Below are 16,456 nucleotides of genomic sequence, written 5' to 3'. Positions count from 1 at the left end.
ATTTTTGGACAGGAAAACTCCAGCCATGTCGCTGCTCTCTTTCAAATGTCCAGAATATCATCTACATAACTGAACAAATCATGAGAAGAAGCTGGCAATTTCAGACAATTAAGCTGGAAGTTTTGACAGGCAGGTCATTTTAGCTTTCACAATATGAAAAAGTTTCAATTTAGCCTGAAAAATAAAGACTGTCTGAGTTGTCACAGTAGGATGCTGCAGGGATTTCCCAGCTATGCATGACACGTTAACTTGCAGCAGGTCTTCTTGACGCATATCTACAAAGCTTGCTAGATATCTGAAACTTAAGTGGACTAAACACAGAAAAGTACAAACTACACTAGTTCACAGTTTGTTGCAGTACTTGGATTCATACAAGAAAAAAGATTGATGCAACATAAGCATATACGGTAAGCCGGTACCAATGTGGCTGAAGAGAAGGGGGAAAGCAAACACGAGAAAGCAAATCCATAGATATACAGCTGAAGTTGGATTGGACGTAGAATGGGCATCTAGAATATGCGAGGCCCAGGAATAGACAGCAAATTTTCTTCTACTTTTGTCGTATTTATCACCTTGGACCAGATAATTCAACCGCATGAAGATTGTCGGTAGAATCAATTATCCATTCGGAGTTGCGATGAGGGGCCATTTCAAACTCCTGGCGAACCACCTCCACTTTCTGCCACTCCTCCCATCTCTCGGCAAGACCATCGCCTTCGAGCATTCTCACGACTTCTGACATTTTGGGACGATCCAGAGGGGAGCCTTGTGTGCATAGCAAGGCAACCTGGATAAGTGACTCCACCTCCACCTCTATGTAGTCATTCTTAAGATCTGGGTCCACCAGCAGCTCTAGCCTTCTCTCCTTCAGAAGTCCTTTCACCTAAAGCAGCACAAAATTTTCTGAGATATTAATCCTCAGCAGTTAACTTGAACCCTAATGAAAGAGTTCCAATATTCATGAGCATCAAGTGCTATCAACAAGAGTTTCAGTGAAAGAATGTCATTTGAAGTGAGACATACAGGCATCATCAAGATAAACTTGTCCGATGTCAAACTCAATGAATGCCATTCTTGTGAAATTGAAGGACATACGGTGTCAGCATGAGGAAGTTGACAGACAGATGTATTAATGTTAAACTTCCTGGGGCTACCCTAGTGCTGTTAGAAAGATCTATAAGAGGAAACAAAGCATGTGAATGTCCCATGTGTCAAGGGGCTGGTCAATAAGAAATACGGAAGATATTTACATGTTTCAATCAAGGTCTTTAATTTCGAATAATACCGCCCGTACCGAGCGGTACGTACCAGTCCGTCAGCAGACCGATACACGGACCGCTTATTACCGGACGGTGTATATATATAAATATATATTTATTTATTTATTTATATGTGACGTCGCCTCTCTTCTCCCCAAGCGAGGCGGTTGCGTCGCCTCGGCAACATCACCCCGCGTGGGAGAAGGGAGAGGCGACGTCGCCTTTTATAAAAATATTTATATATAAAAAAAAAATTTATATATAAATATATATAGAGAGAGAGAGGTGACGTCGTCGAAATATAAAAAAATTCGATGACGTTACTTCGGCAACGTCACTAAATTTTTTTTTTACTTTATGTATATATATATATATATATATATATATATATACATACCGAACGGTATACCGCTTAGTATACAGTACCATACCGTACCGAGCAAATGTCGTAACTCCGGTACAAAACGATATTTCAATCCTTGGTTCAATAATACCAACTAAGAAAGTCACCACTATTTGTTTAACCATTTAGTGCTATCAGACTAAACCACCAGAGACATAACAAAGCTTTTGAAGGCTTTGGTCCAAAGACAATAATGTTACAATCAAAAAAATAAAAAGGATATGCAAACCATAATTTAGAATGAGAAAATCTTACCCAGTCAAGCAACATGACATCATCATCATTTGCAAGCCTAGCAAGATCAAAAGCCCTTTGGCCAGTAATGAGCTCCAAAAGCATGATTCCATATCCAAAGACATCAGTTTTTTCCGAAGATTTTCCGGTGGACAAGTATTCAGGAGCAATGTGTCCAATTGTTCCACGGACAGCAGTTGTAACATGTGTATCCTTGTAGTCCATTAGTTTGGCCAGACCAAAATCCCCCACAACAGCCTCAAATTCTTCATCTAACAAAATATTAGCCGCTTTGACATCACGATGAATAATCTTTGGATCACAATGATCATGCAAGTATGACAAGCCCCTTGCAGCTCCCAGTGCAATTCGTCTTCGAGTTAGCCAGTCAAGTGGAGGTTGAGATGGAGGTCTCTCTGCAAAAAATTTAACAATTTTAAGAATGAGAGAAATACGATAGTTAAGCACTAATCTTATCCCCAGCAAATTACTAAAATGGAAAGATAAGGATATCAAGAAGTTAAATATTGGTTCAACATTGGTTTTCGTAATCTACCAAACCATCTGGTATTGCCCAAAGAAATAATTGACCAATACCAGACCATATGTTCCAACATCGGTTGTTGGCCAGACCAGCAGATACCAGTTGGTACACATCATACAGACTAATATTTGAATTCATGAAGGATATAGTCAACATTCAACACACACGAAAAAGGAAAACAATTCTTTTAGACTGCTGGCAGTGGCATATTGCCTACATGGAGCATGGAGTAAAAGGTACCTCTCAAACAAGATGCAACACTTCCATTAACCATGTATGGGTAGACAAGCAACCGTTCAGTTGGTGTCATGCAAAACCCACGAAGACGAAGCAGGTTCCGATGTACTGCCATGCTAATCATCTCAACTTCTGTCTGAAATTGAAGCTCCCCTCCTGGTGTCCGCTCTTCTTTCAATCTTTTTACTGCTACTAATGAACCATCTGCAAGTCGTCCCTTGTAGACCTTCCCAAACCCACCTCTACCAAGAATATTTTTGTTGCTGAAGCTGTCGGTAGCAACTTGCAATTCACGCAAAGAAAACCTCTTAAGCTGGCCAAGATTAACTTCTGGGTCTTCCTCTGCTGCATAACACAAAATGAAGCATATGAATCGGCATTCACACTATTATCTACAATGCACCAACTAAACTAACCAGGTACATCAAAGAAATGTTCTTGTGGTTTACGACGACGCCACCATGCAAATCCAATTGCAGGTGCTGCAAACAGCAAAGCAGCACCAGCTGCAACTCCTCCAGCAATTGCTCCTGTGCTGGAGACACCATTTCCTGCTGCAGGACAGCTAGCATGCATTAGTTCCAGTGGTTTGATATTTTAGTTTTTCTATTGCTAATAGCTTGTCTTAAGTAAATATCATGCAACTCAAAAGAATGCTTCCGAAAAATCACTTAATCCATTTTCATTAGTCTTGAGGTCAATAAAGCATGCTAAAATCTCTTTTACACTAATCTGTACCACCTGATATCACCAGAAAAATAAAAAAATAAATATCAACAATGACCAATCTTTATAGTCTAGTACCGGTCCTCCTCAGTTAGACTGGTAAACATCAATCAGTATATAATGGTCCAGTCTGTTCTTGAAACCTAAGATGATAAAATTTTGCTACCAATGAACAAAAATATAATACTAATCATATAAAGTGGGTACTAGCTGAGGCATTTAGGCAAGAGAGGGCATCGGCTTGAAAAACTGAATGGCTTGCTGGGAGGTGTAAAGATCTACCTTAGATGATAGAGTTTAACCTAGCATAATCACAAGCAACTTTCACTATTAGGTAATAGCCATCTCAAATGCACATAGAAGGTGAAGAGCCAAAATGAAATCAACTTTAGGCTAAGCATATGGTCACAATGTTGAGTAATTAAGCAAAAACCATATATAAAATGTTAGTTTTGATAAGACAAGGATGATGAGATAGGTGTGAAGGTTTGCTTCATGAGAAAATAAAAGATATTACACTTGTGAACAATTAGGAATAGTTTCTGAACAAGTTCAAAGGAGACTTGTAGATACAACATTTGAACAAACACGTCACTTAAGATTACTTATAAATGATGATGAGATGACTAAAAGAGACTAGATAGCCGTTGCTTAATTAGTGATATTGTTCTCAACAGATCTCCATGGCAGGAAATTGACCAGAATAGTTAGCACTTCCGTCTCTTGTTATTATAGAGTTGCAATAGTAACTCTTTTGAGCCCAGCAGAGAACCATAATTCTCTGAAGAAATGCAAACTATTTATTGCATCATTCACGAAGAAGCATATTTCTTAACTAAATACAAGAACAAAATCAGGCCATTGTTCTGACATAAGAATCTGTTCCTTAATTTTCACCTTGTGAAGTTATTGGTGCAGGAGGATTAAATGGAGGTGGTGGAGAAAATGGAGGAGAGCCTGGACAAGGCTTTGTGGTACCCGATCCACATAACAGAGGATTGTTAGCAAAACTGCAATTTTGTACATATGATGAGTACTAGCATCATCTCATTAAAGCTTTCAGAATATCTACAATGTAAACTAGCAAAACACCTGATGGGAGTGAATAGGGAAAAAGACCCAGTTGATGGAACTTCTCCTGATAAATTGTTGTTCGATAGATCCCTGCATATTCATTTTAGTTCACATTATGAAAGATTGATCCCCAAAGAAAATGACACAAGCAGAACTTTATATGCATCAGAGCAACTTACAGAACTTGGAGTGAGTTGATGCTTGTTAAAGACTGAGGAATTTGACCTGACAAGCTATTGTTATTAAGTCGACTATCCTTCCACAGAAATTCCCAGAAACAATAGATTGTGAGAGGCCATAGTGTACTTGTTCAATAATGTTTTTGCCGGAATAAGAATAAACTTAAAAATTGTTACAGTCAACAATATCTATATCCAGTATAAAATGAATGATATATGACAAAGGCAGGATTAAAGAAAATTAATCAACTACTACATCTTCATATGCTGCAGAAATACAATTAAACAAAAACAACTACAAAATAAAATTTCTAAAGTCCAGGTTGATTTCCATCTTTCTCTTCAATGAGGGAGATTGTTTGCTTCATTTGACTTTCTGATTCTTTCATTTACCACAAATTTGCCACAACTTCGTCTTTACGCAAGTCATGTAGAGAAAGTATTCATTGTTCTATATCCTATTTGATGCAATTTTGAGGGACACTGATGGTTCCTTAATGCTTTGCCTTGCATCTCAAAGGCAAGCATCAACCCCAAAGGCAACCCAAATATTTATTCACACATGTATATCATGTCATTAGGTGTAAACAATATAAAAATAGTGACACACAGGAGCATCCAGTTGTGAACCAAGTACAGAACCAATTTAATTGCTTTGTTAATTGTTACAATTTTATTTTGCTGCATTATTTATAACATTATTTTATGCTTCGTGATAGGACAAGTTAAGTTCAATCAGAGGTCAGATGATACTTGTCTTAAGTTATTTCACATGGGACAACTAATCAAGGTATGAGATATGTACAGTTGAGGTCATCCACAAGATATACTGCTGGGCAAACACATTTAGTTGAGCATCTTAGACTAACCCTTGTGTTTATATTTTTTTATTTCATGCTCCTGTATCTTTTTCCAGTTAACACTAAAAAATTTGAAACTATAAAACTGGGAAGCATCAATGAGCATCCTTCAAATACTTCAAGTTCTTTCTTAATATAAACTGTACTGTAAGTCTTATAGCAATAAGTAAATCAAATATGCTATTTTCTGTCTCCCACCTTCTAACCATTAAATACATATGCCATCTATGTAAAGCACATGGCGTTTATAGCTTGAGCAATTCAAACAAATAATTAACCAAGAAAATGATGATATAATGCCTGTTTGCTATGTGATCAGTGATTGCAAAAGGCGCTCGGGCGAGGCGAGGCGAGGCCCGAGCGCCTCGCTAATGTCCCAGGCGGCGCGCTTCAATCAGGCGCCGCCTGGGCGCTCGCCCGAGCCCAGGCGCTGGGCGCTCGCCCGAGCCCAGGCGCTGGGCGCTCGCCCGAGCCCAGGCGTTGGGCGCTTCGGGCGAGCGCCTGGGTAAACCGAACCAGAATTTTAGGTCTGGTTCGGTCCTGGTTCGGTTGTTAGTTGGTTCAATCGAACCAACTAAACCGATATAACCCCAACCCTAACCCAACACTAACCTGCTGCCGCTGCCGATCGCGATCTCGTCGCTCGCTGCCGTTGCTCGCTGCTGTCGCTGCTCGCGCCTCCCGCGAGCCTTCCCGCTGCTCGCGCCTCCTGCGAGCCCTCCTGCTGCTCGCGCCTCCCGCAAGCCCACTCGCTACTCCCGTCTCCTGCGAGCCCTCCCGCGAGCCTTCCCGCTGCTCGCGCCTCCCTCGAGCCCTCCCACTGCTCACGCCTCCCGCGAGCCCTCCCGCTGCTCGCGCCTCCCGCGAGCCCTCTCGCCTCCCGCGAGCCCTCTCGCCTCCTGCGAGCCCTCCCGCGAGCCTTCCCGCTGCTCGCGCCTCCCTCGAGGCCTCCCGCTGCTCGCGCCTTCCGCTCCCTTTCCCTTTCCCGCTGCCGCCGCTCGCCGCTGCTGCCGCTGTCGCCGCTCACCGCTGCTGCTGCTGTTGCCGCTGCCGCCACTACTGCCGCCGCTTCCTCGTTTCTCCGTCAGCAGGTTTATACTGTTAATGTGATTATATTTATTAATTATATTATATATTTTATATTTTATTTAAAATTTTAAATAATTATATTTATTAATTATATTTATATTTTTATATTTTAGCTCCTCGCTTCGCTCGGGCGAGCGCCTGGGCGAGCGCCTAGCGCCTCGGGCGTTTTTGGACCTTGGCGCCTAGCGCTTTTTAAATCACTGTATGTGATTATTCAAAAACTAACCACTGCTAAATCATACTTCTCGGAAGTATACATATGTTACAATGCATGAATATGGGAGCTAGATACCATTTGTAATACCAAAAACTAAGCTATTTAGTTTTCAGCCAGCACCATCTGTTTAGCCACTGATTATTTTCTCAACAATATTGGACTAAACACTCTCATACTCACCCTCATGCGAGAGTCCATTTCAAATTGGTGACCACACCTCCCACAAATAAACCAAGAATTCCGTACATCAACTGTGAACCAGCTGGTTACCTTGGAATTAAGCACTTTGCTAGTGGCCTAAACATTTGCATCATGGGTAGCATACTCCACAGAAACAAAGTATAGCCCGACTGTAATGCCAAGGGGATAGAATTTAATACCACTTTGTTGAAGAGATATTTGTCCAAGCACCACGAAATCGACTAGATCATGACTATGATAATCGGACACTGATAGAACCAAGTCTATCATGACAAAGGCCAATACCATATATCAATAATTATGAGGCACTTGCCACCCAATATTACCCAAAAGTAACAAAGAAGTGTATCATTGAGTCCGACTAGAAAAACCGATTAGTACACACAGTACAGAGTCGCATTTAAATCCTTACTCGAAGTAACAATGCTTTTAGGATACTTAAGGGATACTTCATATATATTTCTAAAATTTTTGTTCACCTGAGAATTGTTTTCTAATTACATTAATGGTTAGTGATTTTGATTCAATGATTTTAGTTCATTTATTATTTGTCTTATTGGGGGTACCCTATGGCCAGACGGATACAAGTTAGGTCCATTCCAGCACACAGGCATAGCATACTGTAAAACAGTACCGATCTGCCAGGGAAGGAAGAAAGGCGAGGATGAGGAAGAAGGAAGAGGATGGTGGAGGAAGAATAAAAAGAAGGAATAAGGAATGGGAAGATCACAAAGCACAACAAATGCAACATGATCAAATATTGCTTGATGAAGATTCTATTATTATTTATTAATTGAAAATTGTTTGGTTAGGAGATTTGACACAATGGTGAGGTTACCCATTTTGTGGCCTAGGTGCCAAAGGTTAAACTCATGGAAAAGTCTTTTCTTGCATAGGTGAAGTTATATACATTCATTCTCCTCCAACCCCATACTGGCAGGAACCTCATGCATTAAGCCGCCTTTTTTAACAATCACTCATCAAAATTGCTTGCTAAATACAATGATATGAAATAAGTATTACTAGTCATAGGTGCCCTACAAGCCAATCACATGAGTGATGGCACATGTGACATGACACATACTCTTTTTGCTTAGTATATTTTTTGATATTTTATCACTTTATATTGTTTATTGTATTAATATATATATTGTGATGTCTATGGATCTGTGCAATGGAAATCGGATCGTGATAAGATCACGATAATGAGACCGATTCGCCTTTAAACACAGACCCTAAATAATCCTGATCATAGGTTACTCAAGAAGGACATCGAGATAAACGGACAAACTGGTGTACCATATACCCGTCCATATGATGGAGGCAATTGGTCTCATAGCTGCTTATATAAGGACACTAGGGATACAGTATAGATGTTTATTGGAAAATGAGTTCACTGATTGATCCACTCACGGAATACTAGATGGTTGATGATGCCTTATTGTCAGACAGTAATTTCGTCGTCTCAGTGATGTATCTGTTCCTTAAACTTGAAATAACAAGGATGTCCTATATGAGTACTCTGCTCTTTGATACCGAACTTATAGGCCTAAAAGTTTCAGATCTAGTATAGCCGATCATCGGGAGTGGCAGCCAACCTTATGAGGACTATTAAGTGTCGATAGAGGATCATCCACTCTCGGTGTCATGAGAGGAATATCTCATGTGTTCTTGCTCAGACAAATCCCTGACCAAAGTCATTCGGATTGAGAAAGAAAGAGTTCTCCGAGAAAATCCGATTAGAGCGAGAGTCAAGTAGAAATTGTTTGGGCCTAGCAGTATCATGTCTGGTATACGGTCTCTAGGGTATTAGATGGATGAGAGACTATAGATACACGGTAACTGAGGACATACAGGTCCAATAGATTGGATTCCTCTGTATCGTCTGGGGACTGCGGCGTAGTGGCCTAGTACATCTGCAATCGATAAGTCGAGTAAATTATTATCTTATGAAGATAATAATTCACCTAGCCAGAAGAAGTTCTGATAGGTATAATGCACGGCCAGCTCAATGTTGGGCCTAGAAGGTCACACGCATATGGTAGGCATTGCGATGAGTAGAGATTCGGATATAAGATATCCGTCGGAGCCCATATCTTATTGAATATCCAATAAGCCCCTAAATTATTGGATCCTATGGATGAGATCCAATAAGAGCCAATGAGAGATTATTTGATAGAGATCTACTAATCTAAGAAGCTTGGGTAGTTGAATAAAGATCCAATACCCAATAGAGCATGATCCATTAGGGATAAGTAGTCTATAAATATGAGGAAACCAAAGACCCATAAGCCAGAGGCTTCTTGATTACCACCTCTTATTCGCCTCTCCCCTTCTCCTCCTCAGATAGCAGGTGTAGAGATTTGGGTAGTGATTGAGGAGCATCGTTGCAACCTTATTGTGTGTATCACTGCTAGAGAGAAGGACACTTAAACTCCTTCATCCAATCCCATAGGGAATTCAGAGATATACGATCTCCTTAGATAAAATACTATCTCACACGTGGATTAAAGTTTTATGAGTTTTTGCGCATCAATCTTCGCACAACGATGAACACCTTTTTGGAAAATTTGGAGTTTTTGTTTTCTTTTCTTCTGCTGCGCATATCATGCCGCCCCTAGATTTCCCTACAAGTATGCATAGTGGACTCAAAGTGGTGTAAACCTCTAAAGTAACAAAGTTTAATGTCACCTTTTGAAAAAAGTTGATCATCATTCAAGACTGTCCTTAACTATAGATCAATCAAGAAACACATTTTGAGTATCACAAGGCACCATAAAATAGTTGACCATAATTTTTTTATCAACTGACAACCTAGCAGCTATGTGCCAAAGCTAGCACCGGGTTCATAATAAATACTTAAATTACCTATTAACATCTAGGAAAATATATCTTTGAAAATTAAGCTCAATAACCAAATGAAAAGAGACTATGACAAAGAAAAGATGAAAATCCATCTCAAGAAACAAATGCCAAAGAGGTAACAGAATAAACCCCATCTGATAAGAGACTTACATAATATTAAATAGCATGTTGCTTAGCAAAAACAGGCAAAATGTGGTAGTAAAGAAGCTACTGCTTTCAGCAAAATATGAGCTACTAAAAATAAATAGTGAATTTTTTATTTTAGAAGTTTCTCATAATACAAGACGCAGCAACAAAAGACTACATCTAAGCACCTAGTAGTGCATTTGTCAAAAGAAATCAGCTAGGAATAGTAAGCCCAACTTCTAATATATCAAGGCATCACCTATGAAAACATATGCAGAAACTAGTAATATTTACCATAGGCAGGTGATATTTGTTTCATTTGTCCTCGTCAGTAATTAAGCAAACAAAAACACCCAAGTGATTTCTAATTTTCTATAATTTGGTCATGCAAAGGAACATTTGTCATAGAATAAGTAGATAATAAAAGGACATGCCAAATAAATGAGACAAAGGATGAGTTTCATACAGGAAGCGGAGCTGCGCGAGGTTCCCCAGTGTTTCAGGTATTACACCAGTGAAATTGTTCAAGTACAGATCTAAGCTCACAAGGTTTGTCAGATTCCCAAGTTCAACCGGTACTGTCCCACTAATGTTATTACTGTAGATTTCCCTGTCATGAATGTTTCTGATCAAAAACAATAAGCCAGAAATTCCTAAAATAGGTAATCTAAGGTTCTTACCGAGAGCAGTGCTCAACATATTATATTAGTTTTTACCATCAGAATATTATAAAGGTACCACCTGAAGCAATGTTGAGCTATTACAATATGAAAACAAAGTTGCAAAACAATGTGAAACTTGAAAGAGAAATTCCTTATGCCATGTGCCCCGCTTGTACATTTCATACTGATTTTAAGCTTTTCTGACAATAAATCAAGAAAAATATAGGTTCCAGTATCACTGTTATCAATCTGTGTCCAGATGTGGTGATGAACCCAGAGTTAAAAATGCATTTGTGTCAGCAATGCACGTATCAGCAGTTTGTGATTCAGTTATTGGACTGGTAAAGATTTTGCCCCAGAAAAGATCCAGTTGATGGCATTTAAAGCAATTGAGATGACCAGCATTTGGTGTTTTATGAATTAAGGTTTGAGATGACTAATACTTTCAAAGTTCAGATATCAAGGTTCAAAAGTACACTTCTTATCTCAATTGCCTCTAAGAGGTGACAAAGAACTGTTCATCATTCCACTTAACGAAATAAGAGCAGCCAATGATTTTCTGTCAATGATAAGGATGACAGAAGAAAGCTACATATGTATGTTTCCCCTTGTTGCTCAACTTATCTAACATTTTTTTACTTTTTGTTCCAAGCGACTGCATTCAAGCAGCTACAGGCATGAAACAAACAAACAGAGCTTAAATCCTTGAATACCACATTAAACTCTGGTCATAACAGCAAACCATATTAAGGAAACTCTTGAAGATATGCAATTTTGGTGAAATGCATTAAACTGGTAGAAATTTATAGACTATACAGATGAAATTAGCACCTGAGGAAATAGCCATCAATTAAAAAGCAAGTTCTTCCAAATTTATTTGGGCCAACTTCAAAACTTCAATCCTCAACCATCCTGCGAAATCATCATTTTCTCCAAAATGAGCTTTCCACTTCATTGTTCTATGAAAATGACAGATATTATACAATATATGTGGTCTCTATGAATCCAGCTTCAATCAATATCCATGTCCATTTTTTGTTGTCACTTTCAAATTGGGACCAAATCTTCCTTCAGTCTGTTTTTAATTAGAACCAATAATGAATTAGATTGTCATCTATCTATGGATTTCATTAGTCATATCCAGTGACAATTACAACAACAAAGCCATAAGTCCCAACCATTTGGGATCAACTACATGGATCTTTTACTACCATTGAGATCTGTAAAAAGTTATATGTTTAGTTAAGTTTAGAGTACTTATATCTTTATTTATAGTATCTATTAAAGTTTTTTTAGGTCTTCCTCTACCTTTTTCTCATACCACTAACATTAATTATTTCACCACTTTTGACTACCGCATCTGGAGATCTCCTAAACACATACCTGTACCATCTTAAACAATTTTCTATCACCTTATTCTCTATCAAAGCGATCCAGTGACAGTTATAAGACATAAATTTAGATCAGGTATAAGCATGAAACAGGCCAACCCATTACCAACTCTACCCATATCTATGAAAAGAATGGAAAGAAGTTTGTTGAAGCAAATTCAAGGGTCAAGGGAACGCATTGTTTTCAGATAAAATGTCAAATTCTCAAAAGTTGGATGATTTTTGGAATGATAAGTATCAAATTTGACCTTCTATTAAATCAATATTAAGACAAACTTTGACCACCTGGTAATTTAGACAAGCAATTTAGCATGGCTTATACGATACAGAACCAATATGAGAAATTCCTGCTTTATTCATTATTAACAGAACAAATAGAGAAATCAAAATATCACTATAATATAAGACATTTAAGAACTTAAAAATTTTAATAAGCAATTAGTTATGGAGTTTGCATAAGACTTAGAATATGCCTGAAAAGCTCTTGTTTTATGCATTACTGAAAGAAAAAAATAAAATTGTTTCTAATCTTTATTTAGTGCAGGATCAAGCATTGGCGACCATTATCATTTGTCACTGCATCATTCACTCCCACAAGTTCAAACTCATATCCAGTTCTTCAAATTTGAAAACAAATGCTTCAATTGTCAGCCAACCAATCATTTGATGGTGAAGATCATGTAATAAAAATCTTAAATACACACAAAACTTCTTATGACATGACTCTTGGATTTTGTCTGATTCTTAAAGGTTAGCTCGCCGAATCGAACATCCCATACTGAAAAGCCACTGATACTTTGGAGTGATTCATAATTAGTTGATTTAGCTGCTAAAACAACTAATCTCAACCGTAAAGAGAAACTTGGAGATTTTGGGATTAGAAAGAACATATCTAGATGAGGATTAGCTTAATCATAAAACCATGTAATAAACTAAGTCCTACCATCATATCATAATTTTGTTCAGCACAAAAGATAAGCTCCTATTCAAACAAGAAGGATAGTTATGGCTCAAACAATGATTAACCAATTATTGATGGTATTGAAGGTTCAATTCATGCTAACTTCTACAATCTGCACATTACTAATGCATCTCGTAGCATAACCATTATGAATTGACTTTAGAAACATTAGGTATGTCAAAAAAAAAAAGACCATGTAAAAGTTCCTGTTGATCAACTAGGTGGAATGTAGGACATCATACAATACATCAATTTTTCTAGAACTGCTCGGATGATCCAAAGAACCTGTTATTTGAGAGTCCACCTGCAAAATGAAGGAGTTTTTGGAAGAGGAGGAGGAGATGAAGAAACGAGGCAAGAAGAGAAGAGGAATTTTGGCTCAAGGGCTCCCAAATTGGTCCGTCTTCATCCTGTAGCAAAAGAAGATCTCTCTCTCTCTCTCTCTCTCTCTCTCTCTCTCTCTCTCTCTCTCTCTCTCTCTCTCTCTCTCTCTCTCTCCTGTTTTATTTCCCATCAATACCAGGAGGCATATTTTCTAGAACTGCTCAGATGATCCAAAGAACCTGTTATTTGAGAGTCCACCTGCAAAATGAAGGAGTTTTTGGAAGAGGAGGAGGAGATGAAGAAACGAGGCAAGAAGAGAAGAGGAATTTTGGCTCAAGGGCTCCCAAATTGGTCCGTCTTCATCCTGTAGAAAAAGAAGATCTCTCTCTCTCTCTCTCTCTCTCTCTCTCTCTCTCTCTCTCTCTCTTCTGTTTTATTTCCCATCAATACCAGGAGGCATATTGATCAGTATTATAGTACTAACATCACATCAGTCCAATGAAAGGTGGAATTTCTATACAGATTAGCATTCAAACCCTGCCAGACACAAAATATCACTTTGATTTGACTAGGTTAATGAAAACTAGAGATAGATGACCTACACTCTAGGATAGTTAAATATAGTTGCTAAAGAAAAAGATGTGAAATGTCCTGCCAATATTCCATGGAAGGAATCTTCAAACTGAATATAGACATTGGAGTTCAAGTTACAGAGCGACCGCCAAGTTCCTTTTCTTTGAGTATCTGAAAAATTGCACCTAAAGATTTTCTCTGTCTCCATTGAGAATTTCAAATTATCAATGTAGTCAACCAGTAGCACTATTTATGGTATATTACTATGTAAAGCTGCTACATTGATCGTTCAGAAGAAAAAATAATGAGAGATTTGAACAAACATCTAGAACTTACAGGTACTGCAGATTTTTTAGTTGACCAAGTTGAGGAACCAGTTGACCAGATAATGCTGCATTTCCAAGATCACTGAAAGAAGTTCACACAAGCATCATGCTACAGATGAGGATAACGATTGTTCCACGGTGCTATATGTTGAGCAATTGTTTACTTACACTCTGATAACACTATTTTCATTGTTACATGTAACATGAAACCATGTACATGGATTGACAAGAGTTGGATCCCAACTCTGCAAAACATTGTTTGGATCATTGAGGTTTGTCCTTAAACTATGTAATGCATCACCTGTTGAAGAAGAACACAAAACATTAGGAACTAGTATGAAAGCATACAAAGACCGTATAGGGAAGGCTAGTAAAAAAGATCAAGCATTGGAAAACTAGAACTAAACAATCTTTAACAATGAACAAGCAGATAACTCATGCTGGAGATTTTCTGCTCATTCTGGTTTAGTTAGGAAAGGAGGAAGTTGATCAAGTCTTTTACTACAGGTAATAAATTTAGATATTTTATTTATAATATTATTTGATGCACATGCGTTATTAATCTTATTATATGGGTTAACAAAAAAAAGCCTATTTTACGTTTACTTTTTTTCAATTAACGTATTACCTTTAAAAGATGACTAGGCAGCTTAATTAACATGTTTATCAGCAGAACCAGGTCAATATCACGAATTGACATTATAAAGCAAAACTATTATCACAGCACATCTTATCTATGAGGTTCAATGAATCTGAAATCCTAGTAGGAAGTGACAGTTAAGTAAAGATCTAGAATAGCAAGCAACAGATACATGTGACACCATACGCATGGATAGAGATGCCTCTTCATGAAGCCATATTCCTTGAATCTGCAGTCTTCTGCATCCTAAAGGTAAACGCACAACAAACTTGACTGGGTCAGGAAACTACTATTACTGGATCAAGCCAAAGTAGGAAAACCTCGAGCCAATTCCACGTCAAATTGCTTGAATGAAGCATGAAAAAATATAATATCCAATAGTTCACCTTACCAATATGCAGGAAGAAAAGGACAAGATATATATGCACCTAATTCATACCAAAACAAGCTAAAACTGTCGCTCCCATCACTAATAAGAGAGATGATTCCATTGGAACAGCAGAGCGCTTGCAACGAGAAAATCATACGCCTCAGCTAATAAGCATCAAAATCCAAACATGAGAGAAAGATCATACCTTCCAGGTTCGCGAGAACCCTAGACAGAGGGCGGAACAGCAGCAATAGCCTTAGAACCCAAGGGATCACGACTCCACACTCCATCGTCAACATTCCTCCACGGCAGTTCCGGCCCTATTCGAGATCCATCGGAAGAACCCTAACCCCTTACCCCACAAGATAGCTCAAATCCCCCACCATTTCCGAAGAAGAAACCATCAATCTGATATCAAATCAACCACATGGCAAAGAAACTAGAGACTCGACGAGGATCCGAGGTCGACTTCATAGCAGCACCGCCCCCTTCCCTTCTCTCTCCCTCTCCCCACTCCCACCTCTGCTGAGAGCATCCATATATGTGTATCGAAAACACTTCACCAACCCGTTGCCCTCGTACCCGCATCACCAACCCGCCTCGTTAGGAGATGAAATGAGTGAGGGTTATAAAATGCCACTGCTAACTACAGCACAGTGCAGGTATACGGAAAGGGTGACGAACTATAGAGTACAAGAGACGATTGCTCTTTTGTTGGCTTTGTAATAGCAAGTCCAAGAAGACAGTACCGTTGAACGGGGAGAGAGCAGCTGAGGGATTCGGACACGGTTCAGCCTTTTGATTGGTCTCATGTTGAAAGCGCATCAACATAAGTTTTGACACGTATGATGAAAAAGCTGTTTTGTATTCCGTGTAACACAGGAGAACTGGCACTTCTGGGCACGTGTGGTTCGGTCAAGCCCCGCCTCCTGTGACAGGGATTTTCCGTTCCGACAAGGACGTGTATTCGAAATCATATTGTATGATGACAACGACGGGAGCGTGTCGGAGGGCGACTTTTCCCTGCTATGTAACGGGCCGATACGAAATGAGAAATTTTATAGAATTTACATAACCGTAAAATAATAACGATATATATATATATATATATATATATATATATATATATATATATATATATATATATATATATCTCCCTGGAGATAGATAGATAGATAGATAGATAGATAGATAG

General features: G+C 38.7%; 1 protein-coding gene across 4 annotated transcripts; it reads right to left on the bottom strand.

Annotated features, from left to right (window-relative positions):
- Positions 1-276: 276 nt before the first annotated feature.
- LOC135584123 (LRR receptor kinase BAK1) lies at positions 277-15,768 on the bottom strand. Of its 4 annotated transcripts, none has more exons than XM_065117661.1 (11): positions 15,467-15,768; positions 14,420-14,552; positions 14,262-14,333; positions 10,481-10,624; positions 4,657-4,728; positions 4,496-4,567; positions 4,301-4,413; positions 3,094-3,231; positions 2,681-3,022; positions 1,918-2,312; positions 277-883 (listed from the first exon to the last, which is right to left on the bottom strand). In XM_065117661.1, the coding sequence occupies exons 1-11, from the start codon at positions 15,558-15,560 to the stop codon at positions 569-571; spliced, it is 1,890 nt and encodes a 629-aa protein (XP_064973733.1). In that variant the 5' UTR covers positions 15,561-15,768; the 3' UTR covers positions 277-568. The 4 variants fall into 4 exon arrangements, with proteins under 4 accessions (XP_064973733.1, XP_064973734.1, XP_064973735.1 ...); XM_065117662.1 differs by having other exon boundaries at positions 2,681-3,019; XM_065117663.1 differs by having other exon boundaries at positions 3,094-3,228.
- Positions 15,769-16,456: the final 688 nt, after the last annotated feature.

Source organism: Musa acuminata, chromosome BXJ2-7, assembly GCF_036884655.1.
Source record: "Musa acuminata AAA Group cultivar baxijiao chromosome BXJ2-7, Cavendish_Baxijiao_AAA, whole genome shotgun sequence".
In the NCBI taxonomy this organism is placed as follows: Eukaryota; Viridiplantae; Streptophyta; class Magnoliopsida; order Zingiberales; family Musaceae; genus Musa; species Musa acuminata.
Note: the sequence above shows the minus strand (reverse complement) of the source record. Positions and strands in the feature narration are given on the sequence as shown.